General features: G+C 34.5%; 1 protein-coding gene across 1 annotated transcript; it reads right to left on the reverse strand.

Annotated features, from left to right (window-relative positions):
• Positions 1 to 526: 526 nt before the first annotated feature.
• On the reverse strand, positions 527 to 1,872 carry LOC149811873 (uncharacterized). Its single transcript, XM_089992939.1, has 2 exons — positions 1,651 to 1,872; positions 527 to 824 (listed from the first exon to the last, which is right to left on the reverse strand). Exons 1-2 carry the CDS (start codon positions 1,870 to 1,872, stop codon positions 738 to 740), a joined length of 309 nt encoding a protein of 102 aa, XP_089849065.1. The 3' UTR covers positions 527 to 737.
• Positions 1,873 to 20,811: the final 18,939 nt, after the last annotated feature.

Consider the following 20,811-nt stretch of genomic DNA (forward strand, 5'->3'; position numbering starts at 1 on the left):
TTGCAAACAAGTTATAATTTTACTTTTTAACATATACTTTTTTATTACATATTTATTTATCATGTATTATAATGTACCAAGATTTTCGTGAGATTTTTAAGAGAAAAACAAGCTTTCTTAAAAATTCTCTAGATATTCACTCGCCAAGAAATTCCCGAAAGCGATATTTGTGAACACTATTCCACTACAACAAAGCAGTAGATTAGCGACGACCACCTTCCGTCGCTATTCCGTCGCTAATCCGTCGCTAACCATGTTAGCGACGGATTAGCGACAACGCGGCGACAGTATGCTTACGTCGCGAATATTTCGACGCTAACTGGCGACGGAATAATTCCGTCGCCAAGTCCGTCGCTAATTGCGACAGAATAACGAGCGCTATATTCCGTCGCCAATCCGCCGGTACTAAACGGCGACCACGGCGTGGCGACGGATTTAATTACGTCGCTAAGCCGTCGCTAGATTAATATGAATAGCGACGGAATCATCCGTCGCAAAAACGAAAAAAAATCAAAAAAAAATTATTTAAAAATTAATTACCGAGAACTGTACAATTTATATTTCCTGTACAATTTATATTTCCTGTAAATAAAAAACAAACCACACAAAAAAATTCATATAACAAGTATCTATAATAATTAATCGTTCCACCTTAAAACTAAGAAGTTTAATTATTTACAATTCAACAATTACAATTAGGAAAAATAAAAAAAATAGAACTTCTTCAACACAGTCCTCTAATCATCGCCAAGATTTTGTGCGTCTTCTTGTTCATTGTCTTTATCTGTCCCTTCAGCTCCACTACCCTGATTATCGCTAGCAGCCTACACAAGAAAAGAACAGTCAGTATTGATAAACAAAATATAATGAAATAAATTACACACTATATGTGATTCTATCATGTGCTCATGTGTGATCTAAGGCAATAAAAAAACTCTATATGTGATTCTATCATGCTCATATGTGTGCTAAGGCAGTCAAAAAATTGAATATGTGATTATAGCATGTTCATATGTGTTCTAAGGCATATAAAAAAACTCTATATGTGATTCTACCATGCTCAGATGTGCTTTAAGGCAGGCAAAAAACTATATATGTGATTCGATCATGCTCGTATGTGTGCTAAGGCAGTAAAAAAATTGAATATGTGAATATAGCATGCTCATATGTGCTCTAAGGCGGGCAAAGCCAAAAATTTTATATGTGATTCTATCATAAATGATATATAACATGTTCATATGTGTTCTAAGGCAGTTAAAAAACTCTATATGTTATTATAGCATGTTCATATGTGTGCTAAGGCAGTCAAAAAACAGAATATGTGATTATAATATGCTCATATGTGTTCTTAGGCAGTAAAAAAACTGAATATGTGATTATAGCATGCTTATGTGTTCTAATGCAATCAAAAAAACTTTATATGTGATTCTATCATGCTCATATGTGCTCTAAGACAGACAAAAAGTTAAATATATATATATATATGTGATTCTATCATGCTCATATGTGTGCTAAGGCAGTAAAAAAATTGAATATGTGATTATAGCATGTTCATATGTGTTCTAAGGCATCTAGAAAAACTCTATATGTGATTCTACCATGCTCAGATGTGCTTTAAGACAGTCAAAAAAACTATATATGTGATTATACCTGAGAGGGACCTGGAATCGAAGATCCCCTATCCTGAACAGCGGCCTTGATCTCATTTCGGAGAAAGGGGGCGACGGTGTATTGGAAGTAGTTATTCAGTGATTCATTAATGATCTCGCGTACATCATCACCGGAAAGAATAGTCGGCTGCTTGGAGCTTATGTCGGCGCAAGAAGTTGGTGAGCCGTAACTGGAAGAACCAATAACTGGTGAAGTGTTCATATTACTCCCAAACCCGAACACGCGACCTTTTTTGGGTTCACCTGCTGCAGTCACCCATGCTGTAGGATCAAATGATGGATGTTGAGTAGCGTCTTCGCCATATCGCTCTACCATTTGTTGCTCATATGCCTCCTACAAAATAATGTTTAAAGTATTCATTAATAATTAATGATAACATTATGATGACTTGCATATATATTGCAATGATTATTAATAGAATTAATACATACCGTTGTCGTTCTCGCCTTCTCTGATACGAAGACTCCCGTGGTCTTCCGTTTATGTGTTTCTACAAACACATCCTTATATGGTACACTGCCTCCTTTTTCTGCTTCCTGCGAAGTTAAATGACAAAAGATTTAGTACACAAATTTGCAACTATACTTATAAAATTAATATTATATATTGATGAGTTACCATTTTCTTTAGGTGGCTCCCAAATGTCTTAGATCCACCTGTGTGTAGATGGGCTTCGGGCATCTTCGATCGATTTTGTGAAGCCTTCGCAGAGCGATTTTTAAATGCATCTCCCGCCCACATATCGCACATTTCATCCCAGTAATCTCTCCTGATAGTAATAGGACCATGGCCCTTCCACAGTAATGGATCATCTACTACGCCAGATGCTTTTTTTGCTGCAGTCTTCATAGTGTGCAACATGTCTGCAAATCGATTGGCAGCCACCTTCTGCCACACCTTCCTTGCATCATTTTCTTCCACCGTAGTTGCAAAGCGATTCGAAGCCTACAAATATTTTCAGAAAGTTAGTAGACATTGCTTAAATAAATTAAATATGAAACACATTAACTATGAGGAACAACTGTATACCATGAATGAGGACCACAATCTGTCTAATACCTCCTTTGGGTACTCTTTCCATTGAGCAACTGGTCCTGGTAGATGTTGAAGAAGTGAATTCCTAATCTCCCGTACTACTTCTTGTGGCTCAAACCTCGTGCTGCACATGAATTGTTACACAGTAAATATCAATATAAAATATTTAAAAGATATGCAATAATTGAAAACAAAATACTTACGGTCGATTATCGATATACACTATTCGAATGAGTCTTCTTGTGCCAGCCTGAGAAGACCCTGTTTCCTGTGTTGGCTGTTGACTTGTGCGATCAACTGGTGTAGGTGGGTCGTGTACAGGCGCAACATCATCTGTAAAAAAATACACACCAAGTTCTCAGAATGTGCATTTGAACTAATCAAGCATCTAATTAGTTATATGATATACCTATCACAGGAGCCCGTGAAGATGAAGGTTGAGCCTGGCTACTACTGGATGAGCGACCACTATAACCTCCACGAACCATATTCTAACAAATAACATATGTCATACAATACATTCAAATAATTCACATCAAGTATTACAATGCATTCAAGTCATTCACATCAAGCATTGCAATGCATTCAAATAATTCAAATCATTGACATCAAGTATTGTACTAATTCAAATCATTCGTTAATTGCATAAATTATAATACATTCAGATAATTGAAATCATTCACATCAAGTATTACAATGCATTCGAATCATTCGTATCAAGTATTACAATACATTGAAATAAAATTTTTAATCATTCACACCAAGTATTACAATACATTGAGAATTCTTCCTCGTCACTAGTTTGACTTTCTTCTTCTTCTTCTTTTTCTTCTTCTTCTTCTTCTTCTTCTTCTTCTTCTTCTTCTTCTTCATTGTTTGCCCATCCACTTGGTACATCATTTGGATCACATTCCTCTATGAATGTTTCATCAGCCAATGGAGATATGACATGCATATCATGCGCAACATCGTGACCATAAGCGAGCCTTCTACTCTTGCTTTATCGTGCACCACATTCACCCGTGCATCAAAATCGTTTCTAAATTCTTCTCCATGAAACGCCCAGTTCTGATAATCACTCACAAAACCCTTCTTGTATAGGTGATGTCTAACGCCATGAGGTTCTACAAATCGATTATTCTTACAAATCTTGCAGGGACACCTAATCCGACCTGTGGGATCTACCGTACTGACACTCGCCGTTGCAAATTCAATAAAACTATCGACACCATCCATATATTCATGCGATAACTCATTGTCCACTATCCTACGGTACATCCATTCACGGTTTGCAGTCATTCTGTCGTATGATGTTACGAATAGTATCCTAACGAATTAAGAAAAAAACAATCAAAATGCGACGATGAAGAAAATATCAAATTTATCATGCAATATACTATGTCAAACAATAACAAGAATTTTGATGCATGCATTGATAACTTAATATTTTCATGTGCAAACTATTAATGACATGATACAATCATTTGAAGCATGCTTTTATTATAAAATTTCACATGGAAGTCAAAATCAAATTGAAAGTAACTACATGCAAGCATGGATACAATTACATCAAACATTGCAATACATCATAATCATTCATATCAAATAAATGGCAAACATGTACCTGCAGCAAACACACTTCAATATCTCACTAACTACTACCATGCTTAGCATGGACTCCGTACTCCAAAAATAAGAACACTTCCATATTTCTACATTAAAATCATGCTCAGCATGATCTCCGAACTCCAACAAAGCAGTCCTAGATATCAACAACTAAGTGAGTGTGTGAACAATAAAGTGCTGCATTCAATAAATTAAATAACATGTGATACGTTTGCATCACTTACTCACCACGGGTATTTACCCGATTTGCATTGTTTTTGTCATTTACTTACCACAGGTGGCCGAGCACGAGTTGGTTCCGTTGAAAAATCTGCACAAAAACAAAACAAATTAAGTAACAAACTAACTAATCATGAAACAAGATGAAACACTAACTAAAAAAATTAAAACAAATTAAAACAACTCTAACTAATTGAAAGAAGAGAAAAGAAAAATAGTATATATGTTAAGCCAAATCTAACTAGAAGATGCTAATTTAACAAACCAGCTATAACATGTTGAACCAGTCGACTAACATAAAGTCATAGACAATTTCTAATCTGAACTACTTAGCAAAGGAATAGTAAATCAATCAATTAGTTTACTAGAAAAGATGTGAACTCCGTTTAACCACCACTATCATAAAGAATTCAAATAGCCCTAATCTAACTAACTGATTGTGAGAACATTAAATACCAATCTATCTAAGAAAAATATAATTATAAAAGACTAATAGATTGAAATACTCTAACTAACCAGATTTCAAGAAAACAAATTGAAGTAAAACTAACTACCAGTAGACATTAACAAACTAACAAATTGAACAACATGGACAACTTGTATATATACATTACAAAAAAAAATTCAACTTAAAATCCATATGGACAACATATATGCAAACTACACTTAAAACCATATGGACATCTTATATACACATATTACAATTTTTTTTTCAAGCTAATCACATGGACAACATAGGGATCACATAATAACTTTTTTTTTTTTTAAAAAGAGATCACATGGGCAGCATAGGTATCCATAACAAAAATTCTTTTCAAAACAGATCACATAGGCAACGTAGGTATCTCATAACAAATTTTTTTTCTTCAAACAAACACATAGGCAACATAGTATTCCTACTAAAGATTTTTTTTTCAAACTGATTTACATAGGCAGCATATGCATTAAAAAATAGATTTTTTTGAAACCAATTCACATAGACAGCATAATATATCTCATAACAGATTGTTTTTTTCAAAAGCAATACACATCGGCAGCATGTTATTCCTACTACAGATTTTATTTTTCAAACGATTCATATAGGCAGCATAGGCATTCAAAAACAGAAATTTTTTTTTTGACAAGTCACTTAGGCAGCATAACGCAGGGGGTCGACCCCCCCTGCCGGAAAGCACGGCAGGGGGTTAAACCCCCTGCCTTTCCGGCAGGGAAGGGGGTTAAACCCCCTGCCGGAAAGGCAGTTCCGGCATGGGGGGTTGACCCCCTGCCGTGCCTTTACGGCAGGGGGGTCGACCCCCCATGCGTTTCCGGCAGGGGGTCGACCCCCCATGCCGGAAACGCAGGGGGTCGACCCCCCCTGCCGGAAAGCACGGCAGGGGGTTAAACCCCCTGCGTTTCCGGCAGGGAAGGGGCGTACCCCCTGCGTTTAGAAGAAGAAAAAGAAGAAGAAGAATATTACCTGCGCTTCGCCGGACGGTGGCGGGAGGTTGACGGGGAGCGGCAGCTGGCGAGCGTCGGCTGGCGAGCGGTGGACGGGGAGCGGCGGCTGGCGAGCGGCGGTGGCCGGACGGTGGCGAGAGCCGACGGGCGGCAGGAGGGAGCAATACAGCGAAACAGGGAAAACTACTCCGTCGCTAACGGATTAGCGACGACAGAGTTCCCTCTCTAAATCCGTCGCTAAAATGGTGTTCTTGTAATAAAAAGTAGCGACAAAAACATGCAGTCGCTAATCCGTCGCTAAGTAGCGACAGATTAGCGATAAAAGTCGTTTCCTCGCTAATCCGTCGCAAATTAGCGACAGATTCTATCTCTAGCTAATCTGTCGCTAAGTAGCGACGGGAAAAATCCGTCGCTAAGTAGCGACGGGAAAAATCCGTCGCTAATTTTCGTCGCTAATTAACAATTTTCTTGTAGTGTTCTTGGTACACACTGAAAAAAAGGTGGGATCTTCTTCTTGCTTCAATCACGGCAAGGAAGCACAATCTACCTAAGGATCTAGAATCCAAGATGTTAATCCTTAAATTAATAGAGAGAAGGGCAATATTTAACCGCTTAACTACTATTAAAATAAATAAATAAAATGCGCTGATCTCTCTCTCTCTCTCTCTCTCTCTCTCTCTCTATATATATATATATATATATATATATATATATATATATATATATATATATATATATATATATATACACATGTGTGTGCATGTGCATGTATAAAATGTTTGTGCTCATGTTGATGCGATAAGTTGAGCGATTGGCATCACATACGAATTTATCTAATCTGGCAAGCCACTATATAACTAAAAAAATACATGAAATTTTTGGGTTGCCTGGAGTGACTTGAGCAGACCATAGAATTTAAGTGCACCTATGATCACGAATTTGTTTTGCGTAATGAATACCAAATTTAAGATATTTAGAGGGTGTATTCTAAGAGAAGGTACGTTATATATGTCAACGTTTACACATTTACTGCCCCTCATAACAGCACGAAAAGAGTGGAAATTAAACGCAAACAAGGAGAAAGATAAATTACATTTACACAAACCAGCTGAAGAAACTATTTCTCATTAAAAGCTTTCTCTTTGCTAGCCAGTCATATGCAGGTATGCAAGATGCACGTTCGATCATGAATTAACTTGTTCAACCTGAAAGAAGTAAATTTCATTAGATTAGGATTTATTGAGAATTAAGTGAATCCTGACTTATTCCCCCCCCCCCCCCCTGTTTGGATCACTTTATAAACTGCTCCTTGCCGTTTATGCTCGACACCCCCACTCTTTAATTGAGTGCACGTGTGTCATCAACCATTTTTTTAGCCAGATTCCTAGCCAAAGGATCATCATTTAGACTAGTCGCCTTCGGTTCACGGCATATAATTTTTTTTTAACTTTATGTTCATTTGCAATAAACCATTAGGGGCCTGCCCAACCCCAGTTTGCCCATCGGGATAAAAAAAAAAAAAAAAGAACTAAAAAAACGGAATACCCCATTGATGGAATATAAAGTTTTCAAAGGTTGGATTGGATGATGAGTCAATGGACATGGCATTAATATCATACAAGAGTTAGCTTTGTTTACTCAATCTGACCCCACATATTATGCACTCAACAGGGGTTGTCCTTTGCCTATGTGTATTCTTGTGCAACAGCATTTTTTGTTTATTTGTTACTTCATGCAGTTAAGTTACAGACTTCTTTGTTGTTCTCTTTTCATGACAAGGAACCTACCAAGATGTAGCCCTAATTGGCCTCACCTTATATAGCGGTAAGCCTTGAAAGAATAAATGGTCCCAAATTAACTGCTGCCGTTGCGGGTTTTTAAATTTTTTTTTAATGACGAGGAACCCTTGCAGAAGGGAAGAAAACCCTGGGTGGGACTCCATGACCACCCTGCCTTACGTTACCCACCTCTGAAAGCTACGGAGCGTCAGCAGGGTTTGATCCGTCCGTGTGCCTTCATCTGAGGGGTTTGATCCCAAGGGAATTCAAATGCAACCTTCTTTGTTGTAGACCACATAATCAATGAACAAAAGGCTAAAATCGATTAATTAATTTGTATAATCATCTAATGATGACATTAAATTATTGTTAATATAATCAAACTTTCCAGAAAATAGTCCTGCCAATCAAAAGAGTCTAATTTTATTCATGGTTGCATGAGTTTAAAACTTGAAAATAACACCAACCTTTTTCTGAACTTTTTTTTAAAATTTCTTGTGGGATAAAATAAAATAAAAACAGATAAACATATTTTTTGCTAATATCTAACTTTTATTATCGGCAAGGTAGAACATCACTTTTTTTTTTTAACAAGTCGATATTTGCCACACTGATCTTATCAATACCTAATCAACATCACCGGCTTAAGAACATCAGGCTTAAGAACACTTAGCGAGGTGGATCAACTTGCATTCTAGTTTAAGGATGTCATAGAGTTTGATACTCAGGGCATGTTTGGAAGAGAGAAAAACTCTCATAGGAAAAAAAAGTTTTGCCTATTAGAGTTTTTTGTTATGAGAAGTTTTTCAAAAAAAAGTTTTTAGCTTGTTTGTGTAGCAGGAGAAAAACAAGCTGAAAACTAAAGAAATTTTTTTGCTTGTTTGTTTGTGCATGAAATTTTTTTTCGACTAGCTAACAAATGGTAGTTCTTTTCGGGTTGGTTAGATCGTACTATCATAACTGAACATCTCGGGTTCGAATCCCACGGGGACAATCCTACAACATGTCTATCAAGAAAACCAAAAAAAAGTGAAGGTTTCCTGCTGCACCAGGAAGCCTACATTTGCATATGGCAACTAATGGAAGTTCAACCTTCCTAATTGCAGAATTGATATTGCCCTTTCCCTCATTCCCCAGAAGATGGTAAAGACTGCATAAATCATGTATGCTACTGGAGGGTTACAATGGCGCCTAAATTCAGCAACAAAGAGATGATAAAATCTTCTACACGAATGAGCTGTTTCTGCTGTAACCATGTAGTATCCCAATGCCAACTCACAACAGCATATTAGCCCAATAAAGGAACCTCATAACTACAAATATGGCACAATTGTGATATTTAATAACATAAACAGAAAAATTCATGGAAACATGTTTATTTATATATGTATTTATGTATATATAATTCAGAACATATTAATAGAAAATTTCATCATATATTAACAGAATTTGAAAACATGTTTTCATAGAATACACACAATATACATAAATAAAAATACATGTACAGTATATACAAACAGAAACTTTCAACATATATTAACAGAATTTGGAAACCTGCTTTCACAGAACACACAATATATATAAACAAAAATACATGTATAGTATATATAAACAAAAAAATTCAGCATATATTAACAGAAAAATACGAGTATATATAAACCAAAATAGTGCAACAAAAATATCTATATATAGAGTACATATAAACAGAAATATAGAGTCTATAGGTTATACAATATATATACAGAATATATATATATATATATATATAAACAAGAAATGACAGAAAAAAATTCAACTCGACATAAAAAATCTACGAAAAAAAAAACCCAAAATCAAGCAAAAAAAAAACCAACATCAGGAACAAAGAAGGTGCCCCAAAAATCCCGTCTCTTTTAGCGAATTCCCCAACTTACTTTATGGGTTCTCCGTCGATCTTCTGGAGATCCGCAATCTACTTGGCTTGGATGCTCTCGAAGATGTGGATCCTCTTCTACAGGACATCGTTGAGGTAGGCGTCATCCCTCCTCTCCCTACCACTGCTTTCCCCCTTCTCCCCCTTAACCGCGGAAGCAGATCAGGTCATGCTGAACATGCCAACACTGTGGCCGTACTTTTTGTATTTTGAAAAGTTAAAAAGTCAACAGTTATATGCTACCTGGCATTTTCAAAATGTTTTTCAGTGAAACATTTTGCTCGTTTGGAAAGGTCAGAAAAATTGTACGGTTTTTCAACCTCGGTTCTCATTTCCTACATCTTTCTCTTTTTCAAACGTGCCCTCAGTATATAGGTTCCTTGTCATAAGGTTGAAGCCAATAAAAAAATATTTTGAGTAAGCAAGGAGAATACTTATGGAGTTTTTCTTCAGTTATTATGGTCAGCATGGCATCTCTCTGCCCATCGGAGAATGCTTGAACTATAATGATGATTTTTCCTTTTTATTAAAAAAAGAAAAAATTATCAATAACATAAATGTAATCCTCCTAAATTGTCCTTTGTGATTTTATTACATTAAGAAGGCCCACGTAACAAGCACTTTAGGCCTCCATCATTTTAGAGCAGGCAACCCTAATTGTAAACACACCAAATTTTTCTTGTTCATCCTCAGACACCCCTCCTCTCGCACCCTCCTCTCGCAGATGCCAACCCCCATAGGTCAGTGTAGGAGTCTAACCCTAAATCTGTCTTAGTTTAGGTATCATTTTCTCCGTTCTGTCAGTAAAATTCTAATTTTACTCCTAGATCATCTTAGACCCCAGTCAGTCAGAGTCGACTCAGCTCATCTTTAAGCTCAGATCAGTTAGAATGACTGTCATTTCTATCCCACCTGAGCTCATGATAAGTAAATCTTATTCATTTTTGCTAAAATTGGTTCATTTCCTCATAAATGAGTTCAATTCTAGCTCGAATTATAGCCAATTGTCTTTAAGTCAGTTAATCTCAATCGGCCATATCTCTTTGAGTCTAACCTGAGCTCACTAGGAGTTCAAGTGGCTTGATTCCAATTCAAATTCATTTTTCATAGTGTCAGAGCCCATTTTAGCCCATTTCAGCTCATTTCAGCTAAAACTGAGCTAAATCAAGTCAGTTGAGTTGGTGTTTGAGCTTCAAATTTAGTTCATCATAGTATTACTGATCTTCATTCCAGCTCAAATTCAGTACGGTCTCGTTACCCATTTCACTCCAGTGTGCATTTCTCATCAAGTCTCTCTCAATTGTACAATTTCTCGACCATCCAGCATAGGAGTTCTGACGAGTCAGTGTCATTTTAATTCACCTGGGTTTAGAAACCCAAGGATTCAGGGTAAACCAGTCATGACCAGTTCAAACCTCGTCTCCAGTGTCACTCCATGCCCTGCAGGGGCAAAATCATTCCTCAGATCATTTTGTCTGAAACAACATTTTATCATTCTCCCAACTGGTACAATCAATAATCGAAGCTCGAATAAGTTCCTTTCCTGAAAATTTTAGTCATATCCGAGACCCAATTTACATTTGGATTGGATCTAGTGTTGGATCTGAATCCAATTATCAATTTTTATCCTCGAACGAGAATTATCAGTTCTTTGTCTCTATCAGGGGTCTCGGACATCAAATCCCTCGTCCAGGGTTTACATTTTGTAATCATTTCATATTATTTCATATCATTTTATGTCATTTCATCGCATCGCATCACATTGCATGTCATTTTTGAGATCCAACACTCTTATTTTTTTTTAAAATCTCAAATCCAGACTCGAATTTTAAAACCTTTATTTTGAAGTTCATTTTAAATACCTTGGTTTTAAATCAACATTTGCCATTTGTCAACCCTAGGAACTTATATTTCTTTATTTCAAAATATTTTTCCTTAAAAAGCGATCTAGATTCATTTTAAACTCAATTTTTAAAGATCTCAATTCTCGAATGAGACCCATCTAGGTGGGGTCACTTTTGGATCACTTATTTCATTTAGATTTCTCAAATTTTTGGTATTTCAGAGTTTTAGCTGATTTAGGACTCTGTCTTTTTACCTTTTAAACATTTTCAATCTTTTATTTTATTGGTTTTAGATCAGAGGTGGCCTTACCTCTTGCCCATTTCTTTCATTTCACCTTTTTTTAGAGTTTTAGTCGGATTAGGACTCTATCCCGGAGTTTCAGTTGGTTTAGGACTCTACTTGAACTTCATCTTTTATTTCTATTTCTACCTATTTTCAAGAAAACCTTTTAAAATCTTTCAAAAGAAACCAAAATTTTATAGTTTTAGTCGGATTAGGACTCTATTTCAGAGTTTCAGTTGGTTTAGGACTCTAACCCTGACTTTATTTTTTAGAAAATATTTTAAAAACCTCTTCATTTGTAATTCAAAAACCCAAATTTCAAAGCTTTAGTCGGTTTAGGACTCTATCTCGGAGTTTTAGTCGATTTAGGACTCTAGTCTGAAGTTTTAGTTAGTTTAGGGTTCTGTTTAAACTTTCAATTTTATCTCATGATTTTAACCTTGTTTTAAAAACCCTTTTTAATCTTTATTTTAATTTTTTTAAAACCCAAATATGGGGCCCACACAACTGGCACCACATTTGAGAGATTTTCAACTCATTTAGGACTTTAGTTCATTTAAAACTTTTATTTCATTTTAACTTCTTTCAAAATCATTATTTTTAAATTTTCAAAATCATTTTCTGAAAAATCAAATGGGGCCCACAGTAGGTGGCATCACATTTGAAGAAATTTAGGTTAGTTCAAGTTTAGTTAGTGTTCTAATTAAATTAGAAATTTGAAAAGCCAAAAGTGATTTTAAAATTCAACCTTTATTTTGACATTTTAAAACTTCATTTTTAAATCTTGTAATTAGGGCTTTAAAAACCAAATGTGGGCCCACAGTAGGTGGCGCTACAATTGAGATTGTTTTAATCTAATTAAGAGTCTTAATTAGGGTGACTAATTAGATTTTTAGTTACGCTAGAAGTCTCAAGCAAAACCGCCCCCCTTAATTGGATTAATTGGGAAGAGTTTCAAGAAAATAAAACTCTCTAAATTAAACCTAAAAAAATCTATAAATAGAGGGCTATAGAGGGTCGAATAACATGCTCTTTCCTCTCCTCTCTCTCTCTCAATCCTCCTCCTTCCTTCATTGCTGCAACCAAGGTAAGCTTCTCCTCTTTCTTTTTCCTTTTTTTCCTTTTTTTTATTTTTTAGGTATTTTCACCATTGTCGCCCCCTATATGTTGCATATTTGTCTTTTTTTCGTTCAAGACCCATACTCCATGACCCAAGATGATGATCTACTGATCATTCATGGGGTTTTACATGTTTTTGATCTGTTGGAATCGTTGATGATACGTTTATTATGCTAAACGCTCAAAAAAGATTGGGATTCGATCTTTCTATAGGTCGAATCCTTTTTTTAATAGATAAATCAAATTTCTAACTTTGCTTCTCTGATTTTTTTTATTTATTTCATCATATTCATATTTATTTTAGTTGTTTAAGCATCAAATCATGATTCATTGTATTATTTACGTATTTTTTTATGTTTTTAGCATGAATAATCCATGTTATTTCATTCTAGGGTTTTAGATTTGATATTTATGATTCTGCCCGTTTGTTAATATATTTATTTTGCTAGTTTATATTCATTAAAAAAATCTAACTTTTTTATGGTAAAATCATGCATGTGCCTACGGTTTTCAATAAAAAAAAATTGAGATTTTTAGAAGTCTGTAACTCTGTGTTAAAAAATCAAAGCCGGAACCTATTTTCTGAGTCGAGAAAACGCTATGGAAATTCAAGAGCACCTTTCGGATGTCATATCTCTCTCGTCTAAGATCTGATCAATGATCCGTAAAAAAGGTTGTTTTTGTCTAAATCTCTAGTTTGTTCTGTGAAATATTTACAAATTTATATGGTGGATTAATAGTTTGTTTCAGTTAATAATCGGATCTGTATTTCTGCAACTGTCAATCGTTATTTAGAATCAAAGCCAACTTGCTGAAATGATTTATCCCTAACCAAAGATCATATCGATGATCCGTAAAAATGGTTGTTTTTGTCAAAATCTCTAGTATGTCTTTCAAGAATGTTATAAATTTTAAAAGTTGTTTGCTATATTTCCTTGCACCTGAAACCATATATGTTTGTTTCATATCGTTATGTATAAGCCAGAATCAAGTACGTATTGCCAGAATCATATCTCCCTAACCAGAGATGTTTGTTTATGATATATAAAAAGGTTTATTTTTGTTAATCTATCTAGTTTCTTTCTATAAAAATTCATAAGCTTTCATTTATGTTTGGTATCTGATTCAAGTCTGACACTGCGACAGGTACGTGACCGCGGGCAAATCATATATTTTCTTCTTTTTATTTAATTTTTATATCAAAATAATCCCAAAAATTATATTTTTCGATTGCGTTTTAATTTTAAGGTTATTAAAAGTGTCCATGTCAATTTTTGTAAACTTTAGAATTCATTTGATGCATTATTTAGTTATTTCATAAAAAAGGATGCCCATGGAGTGCTGATTCAACTGAAACATGGGCAAAAATTAGTTTTTTTCCAATATTTCATTTTTTTATGAAACATTTTGTATTTTTAGGGTTTGATCATGTTTATAATCATATTATGGTGTACTCCACCCGATTTTGCATCGTTTTGAATTCGATTGATCCCTAAATTAAGTGTTTTACAAAAATATTTTCTGAGAAACCCTCTTTTTAACTCTGTTTTGCAATAAAGGTCAATTTTTAAGGGTATTTTGGCCATTTTTCTCAAAATTCTGAATTTTAAAGTTGTTATTTTTATTATTTATTCAATTCTGCATTATTCTTTATTATGTTTATTTCAGAGAAGCATGGGAAAAGACTTATATCTGGATAAATCCCTCAATTTCAGATATTGCTGGATAAATCCTGAAAAGTCAACTTTTGTCCACTAATGAGTTTGCTAATTTTGCAAGAAATCTCAAGGGTTAATTTTTTTTTTCTTTATTTCAATTCAATCATTGATGTAAACATTAGAATAAAAATTTAATTTCATGTTTAGAATAGGGTTGCATTGCATATAATTTATTTTCAATAATGTTAACAGAGTGATAGATGATGATTCATGCATATTCAAATCCATAATGGTCAACACGAATGGCATGTGCACTCACTTTTAATAAGTTAATAAACTCGATTGAGTTTGTATTTATGGGCATAGTTAAAATATGAGCAATATCCAGATTTATCATTTTCTTTTAAGTCACAAACAACCTACACTCTTAAGCTATTTTCAAAAATCATCGCATATTTTCAAAAGTTTTTTAAGTATTTTCCCTTTTAGAATCAAATAAAATATGTTCAATACATATTTGTGGTCATAGTCAGGGATATGTAGAGAATTTATTTCATCTAAATTCTATAAGGCATAAAACCCTTTTATAAATGATTTTCCTTATATTCTTTAAAAAATATTTTCAAAAAATCACATTCATGCAACACCTAAGTTTAGATTGCATCATAAAAGGATTTCATAGGGCCACACGCCCATCCCTATTGAGTTATTTCACAAATCTATTTCAGAAAAATCGATTTTCTCAAAGTTGCCCGATTTTTCTTTAAAATCAATTTCCAAGGTTTCTCCCTTTTCCAAATATTTTTCTAAGTCCAAATTCATGATTTTTCATGTTTTATTTTCTTCAACAAATATTCCCCAAGTGTGAAAAATGATTTTCCAATCATCTCCTTTTTCTAAGCATTTCAAAATATTCCAAGCACACATCATGTTTTCGGTCAAAATTTTTCAAAGTTCATAGCACATGCCTGATTCTTTGTGCATTTAGGAATAGAACATCGATTTAGACAAGTTGAGGAAAGCAAAGCACATGATTGATCCTTGGTTTGATTACATCTGGTTATGGCACTAGGAACGGTTGAACCTCGTACTGACAAGCGAGTCCCATTCTTTAGATTTTTCTCACATTTTAAAATAAAGGCAAGTTATTTTTAAAATCTTTTTCAATGGTCAGTTTGACTTGCAAAAGTAAAATTTTGCAATGATAACAGGTTTGACGACCGAGATGTGACATGTCTTCGCCTGACCAATCTAGAGCTTTGTTCTATTCAACTTGTCAAAATCGTGTTCTACAATGTTAGCTTTATATCTTGTGAATCTAGCAGCCTAGAATCAAACCCAGCTTACATGGATTGCATATAGACTTAGGCATGGTTTGGTAGGACCGATTGAGGAGGCATTATTTATGCTCACATAGACTTAGGTCTTATACAATTCTCCTCAACCTAGGATCTAATTAAAAATAATGTTTGCTTCTTAAGTTTTTCAAAATTCTACTTCTTTAGATCATTAGAGCCTTCTGTTTTCTTGCATGTTGATCATATTTCAAAAACAACCTCACCTACTTTTACCTGGTCACCACGTTGTTGGGCTTTTATTCCAGAACCATAGTTTGGGACAAAGTCTCACAACTGGGCCACCTATTTGGGTTGATCCCCCCTGCCACATACCTAGGGCCATAGTCCAAAGTATATCGGTGAGTGCTCAAGGATGTTGAAAAATATGAGCCTAGAATCGAAGAAATTCTTTTTATGCCACGTACATCATGCCTTGGCTCTAGTATATCGGCATAGCATGATTGGACATAGATGATCTGAGCTTTAGAGTTAGGGTTAGGATCCTACAACTATTTCAAAACTGGTGTATTTAGAGTCAGCCTTTTAGGAAAAGTTGTATGTGCATACTTGATTGTGTAGGATGTGATTGAATGCATTTTAGTTATTTTCTTACATTTTTCATAATTTTTCAGAAAATTCTGGGGCATATTGTTACGACAATGAAGCCATACATGATACTTCAAGTACAAGGTTTTGATGATGAGCAAGTGGAATCAACTGCATTTCAGCTAAGGCTATGAAGAAATTGAAGAATTCAGTGAAGAATCTTTGAAGACTAGTGTGCAAATATTTAATTCATTAAAAGTCTTAGATTCTTCTAAGAGCCTTACTTAGAGTGCATATTTAGGTTGCATTTCACATTAAAAGTCTTTAGAAAAACTTTTTTAAAAAGAACCCTCATGAAAATCTTTTTAGAAAACTCTTCTCTTAAATTTTCATGTTTATTAGTCGACCAATAGACTTACCAATCGACTAATCCTTTCGCGTCATATTTTCTAAAAGTCATTTTTGTCAAATTAGTCGACCGAAGGTTTTATCAGTCGACTGGACAGAATGTCTGTTTTCTGGAAAATAAGCAGCAGTCGACTAATGGTTTTATCAGTCGACTGAGCAGAACATGTGTTTTCTGAAAAATTTAGCAGCAGTCGACTAATGTTTTTTATCAGTCGACCGAACAGAATGTTTGTTTTTCAGAAGATTTTAGCAGCAGTCGACTAAAAGATTTTTCAGTCTACTGATGATATTATCAGTCGACTAACTTTTCTCAAGTCGACTAAGTTTCAAAAGTTCAGATTTTTAAACGGCTTGATTAACAGATCAGTCGACCGACGATAACGATCAGTCTACTAATAACTAACTATTAGTCGACTAACTCATGTTTCAGTCGACTAATTTTGCCGTTTTCCTGAAACTTCAAAAAGGCGTGTCTTTTTATTTTTCAAACGTTTTGATCGTTCGAAATGGACAGTTTTGACACCCTTTCATACTCTCAACGTATGAAAACTTTCAGCTATAAATATGAGTGCATTCTACACTCAAAAACATCAAATTCAATAGAATTATATTGAATTACTTCTTGCTTTTCACTCCTATTCATTCAAGTATTTGTTTTCTCACTCACGTGATATTTTCACTTCAGTTTTTCACTCAAATCACTTTGAGAGATAGTGAATTCGTGAGTAGAGTGTTTCAACAACCTCAAAAGCCAATTGCATCTCATTTGCATTCAAAAGGAAGGCTCATAGGTTGTATTGTAAGTTGTTATTTCTTTTTTGTAAAAAGAAGGACTCCTTTGTTTAAAGGAGTTGTTTGCTTTCAGTAGGGTTGTTACTGAAAGTGGGACCAGTTATGGTCTGTGTGATCTTGTAGTTTACAAGGTTGATAGTGGATAATCTCAAGCGGTTTTTGCTTGGGGACTGGATGTAGGTCGGGTTAGACCAAACCAGGATAAAATCTTGTGTTCTTTGTGTGTTTGCTTTGAGATTTGCAAAATCATTCTATATTCCGCAGAAAATTTTAAAAGCACTATTCACCCCCCTCTAGTGCTCGTTGCCTCGATCCTAGTGCACTTTCATTTGGTATCAGAGCACAGGTTTGCTATTACTTTGATTTGACCATCATCTAGCATGGCAACTACAACATCTCAGCACAAAGAAGGAAGCTCCTCTGTTCGTCCTCCTCTCTTCGACAGAACAAACTATGGATACTGGAAAGTAAGAATGACAATATTCTTGCAATCCATGGATCTCAATATCTGGAGAGTTGTTTCAGAAAAGTACCAAACTCCATCAACTGATTTCAGCCGATGGATCGATGATGAAAAGAAGACTGCTTCACTGAATGCCAAAGCCATGAATGCATTATATTGTGGCGTTGACAAGGTAGAATTCAATCGCATCTCTCAATGCTCTACAGCAAATGAAATTTGGCATACTCTTCTAGTAACTCACGAAGGTACGTCAAAGGTAAAGGAATCTAAAATTGCTTCTTTAGTTCATAAATTTGAATTGTTCAAAATGAAGCAAAATGAATCTATATCGGACATGGTAACTAGAATGACCGATATAACTAACACTTTGAAATCCCTTGGAAAAGAATATTCACAAGTGAATTTAGTCAGAAAGATTCTAAGGTGTTTAACTCCTGAATGGGAGAGAAAAACCACTGCTATTGAAGAAGCAAATGATCTCAATACTCTCACTCTTGAAGACTTAGTTGGTAACCTAATGGCATATGAGGTCCAACTTCAAGACAGACAAGAAGAAGAGCCTAAGAAGAAATCTCTTGCTTTTAAGGCTACTTCTGACTCAGAAGAAGATGAAGATATTGCCCTCATCACAAGGCAATTCAGAAGATTCATAAAAAGGAAAGATTTCAAAGAAAGGTAAAGAAAGCAGATTCTTCCATTCCCAATGAAGTAAAGTGCTTTAACTGCAAAAAGGCAGGACACATCAAGAAAGATTGTCCTCTTCTCAAAATCAAGCCCAAGGACCAATTCAAGAAGAAAAAGGCATTTCAAGCATGTTGGGATGATAGTGACTTCTCTTCCGATGAAGAATCAAATGAAGAAGTCGCCAACATGTGTTTTGTAGCACAAGAAGATTTGGTAAGTCAATTTGACTATGATGAGTTATTTGAAGCATTTAATGATTTATATGCTGAATTTAAGAGTCTTAGTTCTAAAAATAAAGAGTTAAAAACTGAAAATTTAACTCTTGACTCTCAAAATAAAGTGTTACTTCAAGAAATAGAAGATCTCAAGAAGGAAAATTCTTGCCAAGCACTTGAGATAAAAAAAAATAGAGTTAGAACCAATCTCTTACAAAAAAAAATATCTAGTCTTAAAGAAAAGTCAAATGATCTTCTTTCTATAGTGACCAAATTCACAAATGGTCAAGAGAATCTAGAAAAACTTCTTGGTTCTCAAAGATGCTCGGTTAATAAAACCGGATTGGGATATAGCTTCTTTGATACTCAAAATAGACCAAACTATGTGGTGAAAAATCAAAGACATTATTCTCAACCTTTTGTTCATAAAACTAAACTTTTTAGTTCTAATAGAAATGCATCTAGATATGATTATTCTAGACATGTTTATTCTAAAGTCTTTTATAGAAAGAATATTTATTATCAAAGGAAACCAAAATCCAAATGGATATGGGTTCCTAAGACTAACTCTCATGGACCCGAAAATAGAAAGGGGTCAAATGCTCTGTTTTCTGATTTTGTTGTAGGTACACAACATAAGGAGCAAATGAATATTGGACAGCGGCTTTTCCAAACATATGACTGGAAGGCCGGAGTTATTTTCCACCCTCCAAAATAAGGATGGAGGAACCGTCACCTTTGGTGACAATAACAAGGGAAAAGTGATAGGTATTGGTAATCCAAAATTTCCCTTGATAGAAAATGTTCTTTTAGTAGATGGTTTAATGCATAATTTAATATCTATCAGTCAATTATGTGAAATGTTTTCATGTTTCTTTTGAAAATGATTTATGCTTAATTTCTTATTTTCAATCTAAAAAGATCATTTTTAAAGGTAAAAGAAGAAACAATGTGTATGAACTATATCTAGATGAATTACCCTTTTTTAATGAAAAATGTCTTATTGTTTCAAATAAAATTCAATGGTTATGGCACAAGAGACTTGGACATGTTAACTTTAAAATTATTTCAAAATTATCCAAGAATGATCTTGTAAGAGGCCTACCTAGAATACCATATAAAAGGATCACTTATGTGATGCTTGTCAAAGAGGTAAACAAATCAAGAGTTCTTTTAAATCTAAAGATATAGTTTCAACAAAACGTCCTCTTGAACTTTTACATTTAGATCTATTTGGACCATCTAGAATTCAAAGTTTGAATGGTAGCAAGTATGCTTTTGTTATAGTAGATGATTATTCTCGGTTTACATGGGTGATTTTTCTAAAAAGCAAAAATGATGGTTTTTCAGAATTTTCTAAACTTTGTAGAAGAATTATAAATGAAAAATCTACATCCATTATTAAAATTCATAGTGATCATGGTGGTGAATTTGAAAATGAATCTTTTCTAAAGTTTTGTGATTTACATGGTATATCTCACAACTTTGCTTTTCCTAGAGCGGCTCCACAAAATGGAGTTGTTGAAAGAAAGAATAGAACTTTGCAAGAATGTGCTAGAACCATGCTTCAAGATAAAAATTTACCAAAATACTTTTGGGCTGAAGCAATTAATACAGCATGTTATGTTCTAAACCGTGTTCTTATTCGACCAATTTTACATAAAACATGTTTTGAATTGTATTATGATCGTATACCAAAGATCTCATATTTCAAAATTTTTGGTAGTAAATGTTTCTTGTTAAATACCAAGATAATCTTGATAAGTTTGATTCAAAATCAG

Source organism: Nuphar pumila, chromosome 17, assembly GCF_984573655.1.
Source record: "Nuphar pumila chromosome 17, dmNupPumi1.hap1.1, whole genome shotgun sequence".
NCBI classification, from domain to species: Eukaryota; Viridiplantae; Streptophyta; class Magnoliopsida; order Nymphaeales; family Nymphaeaceae; genus Nuphar; species Nuphar pumila.

Coding starts and splice junctions, on each gene's coding strand:
- LOC149811873 (XM_089992939.1), bottom strand. CDS start 1,872: ATGAACACTTCACCAGTTATTGGTTCTTCCAGTTACGGCTCACCAACT. Junction 825..1,650: donor CGATTCCAGGTCCCTCTCAG/GTATAATCACAT, acceptor TTTCTTGTGTAG/GCTGCTAGCGATAATCAGGG.